The sequence below is a fragment of the Barbatula barbatula genome, assembly GCF_947034865.1.
Source record: "Barbatula barbatula genome assembly, chromosome: 19".
Taxonomy (NCBI): domain Eukaryota; kingdom Metazoa; phylum Chordata; class Actinopteri; order Cypriniformes; family Nemacheilidae; genus Barbatula; species Barbatula barbatula.
Genome location: NC_136782.1, coordinates 17,347,202 through 17,359,876, shown reverse-complemented (window position 1 = coordinate 17,359,876; position 12,675 = coordinate 17,347,202). Strand labels below are relative to the sequence as shown.

The 12,675-nt window shown below is 38.9% G+C and overlaps 1 protein-coding gene across 3 annotated transcripts in view; it reads left to right on the top strand.

Annotated features, from left to right (window-relative positions):
• Positions 1 to 12,675, top strand: part of nbeab (neurobeachin b) — a 208,719-nt gene that overhangs the window by 169,626 nt on the left and 26,418 nt on the right. For all 3 annotated transcript variants that reach the window (XM_079481818.1, XM_079481820.1, XM_079481819.1), the window contains one exon: positions 4,901 to 5,013. In XM_079481818.1, the coding sequence (XP_079337944.1) occupies positions 4,901 to 5,013 (113 nt within the window). The remainder of the gene's footprint in view (positions 1 to 4,900; positions 5,014 to 12,675) is intronic.

Here is a 12,675-nt window from a genome sequence, read left to right as displayed (position 1 = left end):
AGTTAGTGGGCAAAGTTAGTTGATACAGTTCATCAGAACAGTTAGTGAGTACAGTAAGTGGGTACAACATGTTGATACAGTTTGTGAGTACAGTTAGTGGGCAAAGTTAGTTGATACAGTTCATCAGAACAGTTAGTGAGTACAGTAAGTGGGTACAACATGTTGATACAGTTTGTGAGTACAGTTAGTGGGCAAAGTTAGTTGATACAGTTCATAAGAACAGACAGTGAGTACAGTAAGTGGGTACAACATGTTGATACAGTTTGTGAGTACAGTTAGTGGGCAAAGTTAGTTGATACAGTTCATAAGTACAGTCAGTGAGTACAGTAAGTGGGTACAACATGTTGATACAGTTTGTGAGTACAGTTAGTGGGCAAAGTTAGTTGATACAGTTCATAAGTACAGTCAGTGAGTACAGTAAGTGGGTACAACATGTTGATACAGTTTGTGAGTACAGTTAGTGGGCAAAGTTAGTTGATACAGTTCATAAGTACAGTCAGTGAGTACAGTAAGTGGGTACAACATGTTGATACAGTTTGTGAGTACAGTTAGTGGGCAAAGTTAGTTGATACAGTTCATAAGTACAGTCAGTGAGTACAATAAGTGGGTACAACATGTTGATACAGTTTGTGAGTACAGTTAGTGGGCAAAGTTAGTTGATACAGTTCATAAGTACAGTCAGTAAGTACAGTAAGTGGGTACAACATGTTGATACAGTTTGTGAGTACAGTTAGTGGGCAAAGTTAGTTGATACAGTTCATAATTACAGTCAGTGAGTACAATAAGTGGGTACAACATGTTGATACAGTTTGTGAGTACAGTTAGTGGGCAAAGTTAGTTGATACAGTTCATAAGTACAGTCAGTGAGTACAGTAAGTGGGTACAACATGTTGATACAGTTTGTGAGTACAGTTAGTGGGCAAAGTTAGTTGATACAGTTCATAAGTACAGTCAGTGAGTACAGTAAGTGGGTACAACATGTTGATACAGTTTGTGAGTACAGTTAGTGGGCAAAGTTAGTTGATACAGTTCATAAGTACAGTCAGTGAGTACAATAAGTGGGTACAACATGTTGATACAGTTTGTGAGTACAGTTAGTGGGCAAAGTTAGTTGATACAGTTCATAAGTACAGTCAGTAAGTACAGTAAGTGGGTACAACATGTTGATACAGTTTGTGAGTACAGTTAGTGGGCAAAGTTAGTTGATACAGTTCATAATTACAGTCAGTGAGTACAATAAGTGGGTACAACATGTTGATACAGTTTGTGAGTACAGTTAGTGGGCAAAGTTAGTTGATACAGTTCATAAGTACAGTCAGTGAGTACAGTAAGTGGGTACAACATGTTGATACAGTTTGTGAGTACAGTTAGTGGGCAAAGTTAGTTGATACAGTTCATAAGAACAGACAGTGAGTACAGTAAGTGGGTACAACATGTTGATACAGTTTGTGAGTACAGTTAGTGGGCAAAGTTAGTTGATACAGTTCATAAGTACAGTCAGTGAGTACAGTAAGTGGGTACAACATGTTGATACAGTTTGTGAGTACAGTTATTGGGGAAAGTTAGTTGATACAGTTCATAAGTACAGTTAGTGAGTACAGTAAGTGGGTACAACATGTTGATACAGTTTGTGAGTACAGTTATTGGGGAAAGTTAGTTGATACAGTTCATAAGTACAGTTAGTGAGTACAGTAAGTGGGTACAACATGTTGATACAGTTTGTGAGTACAGTTATTGGGGAAAGTTAGTTGATACAGTTCATAAGTACAGTTAGTGAGTACAGTAAGTGGGTACAACATGTTGATACAGTTTGTGAGTACAGTTAGTGGGCAAAGTTAGTTGATACAGTTCATAAGTACAGTCAGTAAGTACAGTAAGTGGGTACAACATGTTGATACAGTTTGTGAGTACAGTTAGTGGGCAAAGTTAGTTGATACAGTTCATAATTACAGTCAGTGAGTACAATAAGTGGGTACAACATGTTGATACAGTTTGTGAGTACAGTTAGTGGGCAAAGTTAGTTGATACAGTTCATAAGTACAGTCAGTGAGTACAGTAAGTGGGTACAACATGTTGATACAGTTTGTGAGTACAGTTAGTGGGCAAAGTTAGTTGATACAGTTCATAAGAACAGACAGTGAGTACAGTAAGTGGGTACAACATGTTGATACAGTTTGTGAGTACAGTTAGTGGGCAAAGTTAGTTGATACAGTTCATAAGTACAGTCAGTGAGTACAGTAAGTGGGTACAACATGTTGATACAGTTTGTGAGTACAGTTATTGGGGAAAGTTAGTTGATACAGTTCATAAGTACAGTTAGTGAGTACAGTAAGTGGGTACAACATGTTGATACAGTTTGTGAGTACAGTTATTGGGGAAAGTTAGTTGATACAGTTCATAAGTACAGTTAGTGAGTACAGTAAGTGGGTACAACATGTTGATACAGTTTGTGAGTACAGTTATTGGGGAAAGTTAGTTGATACAGTTCATAAGTACAGTTAGTGAGTACAGTAAGTGGGTACAACATGTTGATACAGTTTGTGAGTACAGTTAGTGGGCAAAGTTAGTTGATACAGTTCATAAGAACAGACAGTGAGTACAGTAAGTGGGTACAACATGTTGATACAGTTTGTGAGTACAGTTAGTGGGCAAAGTTAGTTGATACAGTTCATCAGAACAGTTAGTGAGTACAGTAAGTGGGTACAACATGTTGATATAGTTTGTGAGTACAGTTAGTGGGCAAAGTTATTTGATACAGTTCATAAGTACAGTCAGTGAGTACAGTAAGTGGGTACAACATGTTGATACAGTTTGTGAGTACAGTTATTGGGGAAAGTTAGTTGATACAGTTCATAAGTACAGTCAGTAAGTACAGTAAGTGGGTACAACACGCTGATACAATTAGTGAGGGTAGCAAGTCAGCACAATATGTTGATACAGTTAGTGATAACAGTTAGTGAGTATAGTTAGTCAATACAGTTAGTGAGTACAGGTAGTGGATACAGTTATTGAGTACAGAAAGTCGATACAGTTAGTGAGTACAGGTAGTTAATACAGTTTGTATATACTGTACAGTTAGTATATAGAGTTAGTTGATACATCTATTGAGGACATTTTGTTGATACAGTAATTGAAGGTGACCTATTTGTCAGTTATGGTGAACCATACCTGAAATGTGACCTCTGCATTTAACCCATCCAGTGAGTAGTGAACACACACACAGCAAGTGGTGAACACACGTACACCCGGAGCAGTGGGCAGCTATCACTGCAGCGCCTGGGGAGCAGGTAGGGGTAAGGTGCCTTGCTCAAGGGCACCTCAGTCGTTACCTGCCGGCCCTGAGGATCGAACTGGCAACTTTCTGGTCAGGAGTCCAACTCTCTAACTATTAGGCCACGACTGATTGAGTGCAGTTAGTTGGTACAGTTAGTAGGTATACACTTTGGATAAAAGCATCTGCCAAATGAACAATATAAATGATACAGTTAGTGAATACAGTGCTTTGATGCAGTAAGTGAGTACAGTTAGTAGTTACAGTTATTAGATGCAATTATTGAGTACATATATTGGGAACAGTTAGTTTATGCAGTTAGTTGATACAGACAAAACACATTTCCCTGTTTGGTTGTATGTGTTTATAGAGTAGTCTTTATCTCCTCAGTATGGCATTGCAATTGACATATGATTCAGCTTCCAATATATTGTCTATGTTTGTTTGTTTTGGACAGAGTAAGTGGGTACAGCTCACTGCTCATTGTATTAAAGCACTTGAGGGCTGTGTTTATATCTGTACTCTTTAAAGGGTTGTTGTTTAGGAGGAAGATGTGGGTCTAGTAATTAGCCCATAGACTTTTTAAACTGCTCTCATCTTCAGCCATCGTTACTGGCCTGGAAAACCAAACCACAGATTATCTTCTCAACTCCTAGCGCTCTCCCCACACGGTCTTGTGTAAGTCTCAGTTAGATGCATCAGGCTATTTCTTGGACTGTGTGTTTATTCCTAAGGTTAAGAATCAGGCTCAATCTCAGGGAGTCCTGCCTTCTGTGCTGTTTCCCACAATTTCGTAAGAAATGCCAGATCTGTGCTATCTTCGTCGGAGTAAATACACTGTAAAGATGAAATAGCCACTTTATCTGTGTCTTACTCGCGTAGTAAAGCTGCATTTAGAGATGAGACATTTTATAGCCCTTTTCTTGTGCTTGGTTCTCCAGCGACAGTTTCTACCATCTGAGATCCATATTTTTACAACTAAAGAGAGCGAGAGCAAAAGAAAAAAAGGGGGGAGAGAAAAATGAAAGGAGCTAATGGCACATCTGGCATCTCTCGCATTGGTGCATGTGTGCTCCATCATAGGTACTTCATATAGCTCTCCATGGTTACGGCAAGTCTCTGACCAATCAGAGAAGAAGCCTGACCATGTTACAGAAAGGCATTTAGGGCGCCATGTCAACCTCTAAAAGAATATTCTTTATTTGCGCACACGTTTTTTAAATAACCTTCTAGTGCTGTCATAAAGTCATTAGACAGTCCAAGCACATCAACATCCGCCTGTTCGTCTTGTTGAAAGCTCTATTACTGTACATGCTGCAATGTTAGGAAAAACCTGAGGTATTGTTCTCGTCACTGTTAATGATGAAATTTGATGTCTTATTACATGCAACACTCTTGTTTCCTTCTTCGTAGTAGACAGAATCAATCCTGCATTCCTTTGGTCAATGATACTGTCACATTATGAATTTATGGCATAAGATTCACAGGTCCGCTCACACAAGACAAGAACATTAACACTTAAAATACTGCATGATAGGCCTGGTTGCATCATTTCATTGATAATGCTGATGGAACCTTGCAAAAACGATCCAAACCACATTAACAATTTAATCCATGCCTTGTTTTTAGGACGGACATACAACGATTTGAACCAGTATCCTGTTTTCCCATGGGTCCTCACCAATTATGATTCTGAAGAGCAGGACCTCACAATTCCGGGCAACTTCAGGGATCTTTCAAAGGTGCAACACACACATTTATCTAGACATATATATTGTTTTTTCATTCTTTCTTTCACATTTGTTTATCTCAATCATAAGCTCATTGCTGAATCTCTCTTTTTCCCTTTCTCACCCACTCACATCCTCCTTTCCGAATTATAGATGTATAGACTCTTTTATCAGTCCACCCGGTTGTGTTTACAGGATTGTGGAGTGTGTACTGAATTTGAATGTCAAATTTTGATCAGATCTCTGAAGGATACTCGGTAGTGCGACACACTTATAAGCTGACCTTCTCAGCTGTTACTCAAAGATCTGGCATGTGAGACCTATTGTTACCCATTCCGCATTCAGCACCAGTAATATCACTGCAAATCTCCTTTACATACAGCACTGCTCTCCCCGAACATGTCAGTATGGGACCAGGTGGGCAAAGGAAGCCCCCTGGCCTGACTAAGACAGTGATGTATTGTAATATATGCCTGTGACATCCACTCCGTGCTGTTTACCAGCTTGAGCTGCCTTCATTAGCAGGGGTTCACAGGCCCGCGGCCATCCTGATGCATGTCCTTGGCCAGCCTGGGGCTCTAACCTCTGAAGATTCACCAGTGGTGATACAAAAACAAGGGCTTTAACCTTCCTCCCTAGTGCCTTGCTGTGAAGACCCCTGCCTTTGTTCTATAATGTATGAAGGGGTGGGTTGCCTCGGGGGCAAGTGTGCATATTGGAGGGAGCGTGTCTGTGTTATTGTTGATAATGAAGTAGGCGGCTTTTCTTGGAAATACGACGTGCTCAGTTAATATACTTTTTTCCACCAAAAAGTGTGCGCGCATCCATGCTACAGATTATCAGAAATATAATAATAAGCATTTAGAAAATGTAATAAATACAACCTAAAGCGAACATACGCATCTTGCAAATATGTGGCTTGGAAAACATACCAGTTTGATGGGTTCTTATGAAATCACCCTCCATCAAATTCTCACCTGCGCAATTCCCAGAGCCCCAGACACGCAAGGCGTCTCGTCACGTGACCCTCCTGCAGGAAACAGCTGCCAGTCAAATTGGTGCGAATGCCCTCCAGCGTCGCGTTGATGGGCAGCATTGTGCGCCACTGCTGATATATCCTGTTTGATATGTACCATAATTCCCCTCTCAACCCCACCTACAATACACACCTTAAGTTATTGCACCGATCGCGTGTGCATTCAACTGTACGGCAAATAACTGAAAACCGGTCTCTGGGCGCCTCGGGCTAAGACTAGCACATATTTGCATGGCAGCTACATTGACATGGCCGACAGATTTATTAGAATCTAATGATTATTTCCATCTTGAGGGACAGGTGGCTGATAGAAAAGGGAAGCCGTCTCGCTCGCAGCTATTAATTGGCGCGTGCTAATGCGAAGCCATCATACGCCAGGCTTGTTCAGAGCGCACCCGCACCAACTCTCTGCCACGATTTCACGTTCCTCCACTTCTTTTGTGCAGCTTTGACAGGAAATTAGATGAAGTGTCTCCAACAGATCTTTTTTGAGCGGCTGGTGAGGTACAGAGGAGAAGCGACAGCAAACATAATTACCTGAGTTGTGCAAATCTCTTGTTACGAATGTCTGATTGTTCATGCGAACATAATTCCAGTTGACTGGGCTTGCTGTTACACAATTATTTCGCCCAAAACAAATCTTCACGTATCAGTCAACAATTTCTCATAAGTTTGTATTATTTTTCTTTGATGTCGCTTATAATTGGGTCTTAAGGCCTTTGCGTGATATCATTTTTGATTAACTACTTTTATTCCACAAAGGCTGCTTTTTTCATAGGTCAGGAAATTTGTAGAAGTTCTCAGTTTGGTTTCATTTAAGTATCAGCTAATGTTGAACAAAAACATTTTTGAGTTCATATAAAAATCTTTAATAATGTTAAAGATGCAATCTTTTGATTGTGGTCTTGACAAATCTAAGCCTAGTTAGTATGTGACATTGTTGAGATCTTTTCTGAAACACTTATGGAGATTTCTGGGCCTTTTTCAAGAGAAATGTCTGATATGCCAGAGACGTAAGCAAATCTGTTTACCCTCCGTTTACTTTAAAGGGAGGGTGCACCCAAAAAATCTGTTCATTTACTCACCCTCATGTTATTCCAAACCTTCATTACTTAATTTCTTCCGCAGAACACCAAAAATATATATTTTGAAGAATGTTAACAGACGAACGACGTCGATATCCATTGGCTTCCATTGAATGGACACAAAGCCGATGCAAGTCAATGGGTATCGCCATTCTTCTGGTTACCAACTCTCTTTAGAATTTCATCTTTTTCCTTCTGCCGAAGAAAGAAAGTCATACAGGTTTGAAATGAATAAAAGGGTGAGTAAATGAAGACAGAATTCAGAATTCTATCCCTTTATCTTCATTAATGCCTAGCAAAAATAATTGAGATATTAAAGAGAGATCTCTTTTGGGAATTTTTGTCTTACTATGTGTGCTTACTTTTTCTTAAAATAACCAGCTCTTCACCATACATCAGCACACCAAAGATAAATGCATTATGGGTAATGCAGACCAGCTCCTGCTGATCAAGACCCCTTTGCATTGCCTTTCCTTTTTACCCCTCCACCATCTCACTTCGCTCGTTTCTGCTTTGTTTTGATTTGCGGGAGCTTGATTGCATTAGTCTAAAGCTGCCCGTTGCAGTGAAAACAAGTGCAGCTCCTCCCGACAGCACATTGCCGGGACACAGTTCCTTAATATAATTTTCTCTGATATATGAAATGCAGAATGCGAGACTCCGGAGGAGATCGTGCAGATAGGGCCGTATGACGGCACTCCCCTGCTCTGCCATCAATAAATGACTGCAAAACGCAGGGCTTGTCTTTTGAACATGAGAAAGTTACGCATGGAATCATAATTGCTCTTGAGGTTGCGGTTTGTATGCAGCAAAATGAGGTAAACAGTGTTAGAGGAAGGCCGGGTTTGAATGTTGTTTTGTGGTTAGTCGTCATTATACTTTATGAGCTTTACAGGGCAGAGCTGCCAGAGACTATTTTATAAAAGAAGACGACTTTGACAAAGTTCTTTTTAGCTGCCCATACCAATGCAGTTAAATGATTAAAATGCACCTAAACTGTAATGACACTGTGTTTATATGTTGTCTTATACTGTACTTGTTTTAATTTACGTGAACACGGCCAAACAGTTACATGACATACGCATCTACTGAGATTATCTGTCATTTACAGCTCATTGTAAAAGATGATTTTTTATGTTTGTGACCCTTTCTGTGAAATCCAAGCTAAAGTCTCATCATCTAACTATTAGAATATTACATTGTGTGTCGCTTTAAATGATTGATACAGTATTCACATTATAATCTATAATACTGAAATTGATTATTTTATTGGGTCCACCTTTTATTATTTGTAGCCCTGGACAACAAATCCAGTCTTATGGGTCAATTGTTTTAAATTTAGATTTATACATCATCTGAAAGCTGAATATTTAAACTTTCTATTGATTTATGAGTATCTAATGACAGGACAATATATGTCTACTCTATTCTACATTCACTTCTATTGTAAAGACACAAAACCAATGGAAGTCAATGGGGTACTGCTGTTGTTCGGTTACTGACATTCCCTTTAATTTCAATGAATTAATGTGGCAAACAGTAATATCAAGTCCTTGGTTTATTACAGGCAGGCTCACATGTCCGAGTTTGTTAGATAAGAAAATCGTAAAATCTTGGAATAAATCTTGAAAGTGAGAAAAGATCAGTTTTCATATAAGCGTATAACCTCAAGTCAAACGCCTTTGGTTTTCAAATTCAACGGGACAAAGGGAAGCTTTTATCTAGCTTTTAAAATCCTATCCTCCCTTATTAAGCAAATGGCTTTATAATTTAGATAATTAGCTTCTTTATCAGATTTTGTGGCTGAACGGGTATTTCTGAGGGTGTCTTGAACAGACTTGGTTTAATTAGGCCACATGGGATACGAGACTCGAGTACGAGGTGAGATATCATACACGCATGACCTTTATTTTGTGTCGGCAGATATACTTGTCTTTAGCATGATGAATGAATTGAGAATGAACCATTACGCTAATTTACAGCATACCACTAATATGTCGCTCTTTCTTATATTCTAAACTAATATGTTTTTTTAATAACAAGGCGATTGTATGACGAGAAATCGAACGGTGATCTCAATGTCAAAAACAAAATTCAGGTTTCTCGGTCCAGATCCCAGACTTTTTATATTTGACATGGCTTATTATTTTGAAGTCGGGTTCTTTATTGTGCATCTCGTTGGTTTTATCGGCATACCGTGTGGTGTTTCCTTTGAATAGTTTTGGGAACGGGAGTCTGGAAAGCTTTACATTTACACAAACTCCTGTTTTATATTTAAGACCGATTCCCTTGCAGAGTCTTGAGGAAGACAATTACATGCTTCTTTGTTCGCCCTATTAAGTGCATTGAGCATGTCATTGTACTTTAAATAGCAAATGGTAAATTGTCATGGGTGGAATATTAGCTGCACAGATGTGCCTTAGTCATTTTTGTAACAAGAGATCGTGTGAATAATGACAGAATTTTCATTTTTAAAGTGAACTATCCCTTTAACACAAATCTGTAAAACAGTATAGCCCGTTTTTTCTGTATGCTTAAAGTGCATAAAGTATTACTTTCTTTTAAAGCATAACTCCCTCCTGAAGTCATACCGCTGCTTTAAACGACCACACGTCCACCCACAAAACACCTTTAAATGACTACAAACAATCTTTGTCTTGCACTGGAAAACATTCGTGTTGCTTCTCCGTTTCACATCTGCAATGTTGAGCCGGGCAAATGCTCCATGTCATGCCAAGCGCAATATTTCCCCGGTTAAGTGGGTCTTTTTGCTGCCACGAGATGGACTCATCTTGCAGCGAGGGCTTGACTGGTCCCACTAAGGAGGTTTTTACAGCGTGCTAGACTTCCTGTGGCTGCTCGCCCAATCATGGTCAGCCCTGGACGTCACATGGCGGGTCATTATCACCTCATCAATCTCAGCAGATCCCCATAAACTTCTCTTTCATTCGCCTCAACTACGCTAACAGCGCGGATGGTCTTTAAAAACAGAAAGGGAATAGAAGAACTGGGAGAGGTTGAAGCGAGGAAGACAAGACAAAAGTTCTGTAAAACGCCAGAGTGAGCTTTCCATTTTTACCGTGTGTTTCAAACCGTGTGTTTCTCCTCAAGAATGCCACACACTGTATGTCATAGATCCTCAATATATCGAGTACATTGCTCATTTATTTATATCGTGCTTTGAGTATAGACAAATTTACCACACTGCTCAACAAGCAGCTCTCCCACGCTCACACTGTTTGGGATTTATTGATCTTTCTCAAGGGCCTGTGCTGTCCTGTTCGTCAATAACACGTAGTATATTAATATTGACTGCATAAGTCACCTGCCCTGACTGTTGACTGAAAAGCCATGGAGGCCAATCTATTTTTAAGGGATCTTTAATGAAGTGATGACTGTTGGTTTTGCTTATTGGAAACCACATAAATTGCACCCGACTTCACGAGCTGTTCCAAATAAATATTTTAGTTTTTGAGTTACATATGCAGGAATGTCTGACACGAGACACAAGCATTGTAAAATGAATTTGTTTGATAAAGCTCATCTTTATAATTTTATAAAATATGAATGTTTTCTATAAGTTGTACAGGATGAGCATTTATACAGTGGGGTCTAAAATATTTGTGACCTCTTGAGTATTTCTTCAGTTAAGAAAAAATACTTTTACATTTTTCAAATGTTTGTTTATTTTTAAATGGGTTTTCAGTGTCCATGTGTTCATCTGTTTGTGAAACAGATCTGTCAGATCTCTGCCTCACGAAAGGCCGAACCTGTAACATTTCCAAGCATTGACCTCGTCTGCTACTCTGACATTTGAGAGAATGTCAGTAAGGTGAATTATTTAATCAGTAATGAAACCTCATGTTATATAAATCCATAAACAATAATTTAAACATCATACATTTATTGTCTGAAATATCTATGATGTAGTTAAATACTTTCACTATCTGCATTTGATTGTTAACCATTACAGGATTTAAACAGCAGTAAAAAAGAGAAACTATTACGAATTGTTTATGTTACATAAATAGTATAAACTACGAAGACAGGTTTATCAACATCCATATGTGTGTGTGAGAGAGAACGAGTGATAAAGAGAGGAAGAGATTTCCAGGGCTCATTGAATGCCAGAATAACTGTTTATTCTCGACATTGTCCAGGATTTCAGTGGAGTGGTTTAACTGCAGTGGATGGTCAAGACTGAGCACTGTGGACGTACAGGGTGTAAATCAGGTCAGACAGGGTTAAGCTGGGCTGTATTACTTGCTGTCTTTAGCTGAAGCCTTTCAGAACGTGCCTTACTCACACACACAGACACACACACACACACACACAGACTCAGATATACATGCAGCTCACGTCTGTGAAAACACACACATACATTCGATCAAACACTAAAACACTTTGTCGACATGAAATGGCGTCAGTGATACATTTTACTTCCGTAATGTGACACATTCTAGAGGGAAACAGGATGTCCTATAGGAGAAAATGTATAGAGCAGATTTTAAGTGACAGTTGTTGCATGGTAAGGAAAGGAAATTATTGATGACATCTACCCAAACATACATAATGTTGTGTGTGCAGTGCGAGTTTGATGAGGATGTTTGTGGACTATAACATACCACATTGTTTGCAATAAGACCAGAAATGTGTACAGTATTAAAAAGGGTAAGTTTACTTTTACGACAATACAAACACATTGGCACGACATTTTGCAAGTTTATATTATTTACAATACCTCTTTGTGCTTGTTTACTCCATACGGTATTTCCTGCGTGTATAAATCCGGTGCACAGATGGATCCTGGGAGAACCGAGTAAACTTATATGAGGACAGTAATATTATGTGACGGATAAACATCAAGAATAATACACTCGCTTGTCCTCAGTGGCGTTCAAAGAGTTCTGCTTAGCTTTTCTTTTAGCCATCAAACATTCATAAAGATTGCACTGCACACACACAGACGCACAACCTCATAGCTCCACATATGTACTGGACCTCATTTATGAAACGAACGTACCACCGAAAACTGGGCATACGGTCGTTTCCACGTGGTGGATACTACGATGAAATCTCACGACAGGTCTCGGTTCGTGTACGCAAGTTTTGAGATAGGATGAAGGTCTGTGTACGCTGTACCCTTTTGATAACTGAAAAGGAATAATGACAAATAGAAAGATTAATTTCGTTTTGTTTGGTATAACAAATGTAAAAATTGATTCCTATGCGATTTCTTATCTTCGTCACATTAATAAAGTGTTATTATATGATCATTTAAATTGTTTGAAGTACAAGGTCAACGGGTGCTTTGGTGTAAAAACTACTTCTAAGATAATTTACTCCATTTAAAATGCACAATTAAAAGTAAAACATGAAAAAACCTACAATAATCAAGAAATGGGTACGTTTACGTATTTGCAAGATGATAGCTTCTTTGTTTGACAAATATGCATTTTAATGAAAATAGAAAACAAGCATGCGTTGATGGTTTTTTATTTGTGCGATCTGTGATGTTGATGGGTCACAGCTCGAGGTTGCCTGGCTTTGTGT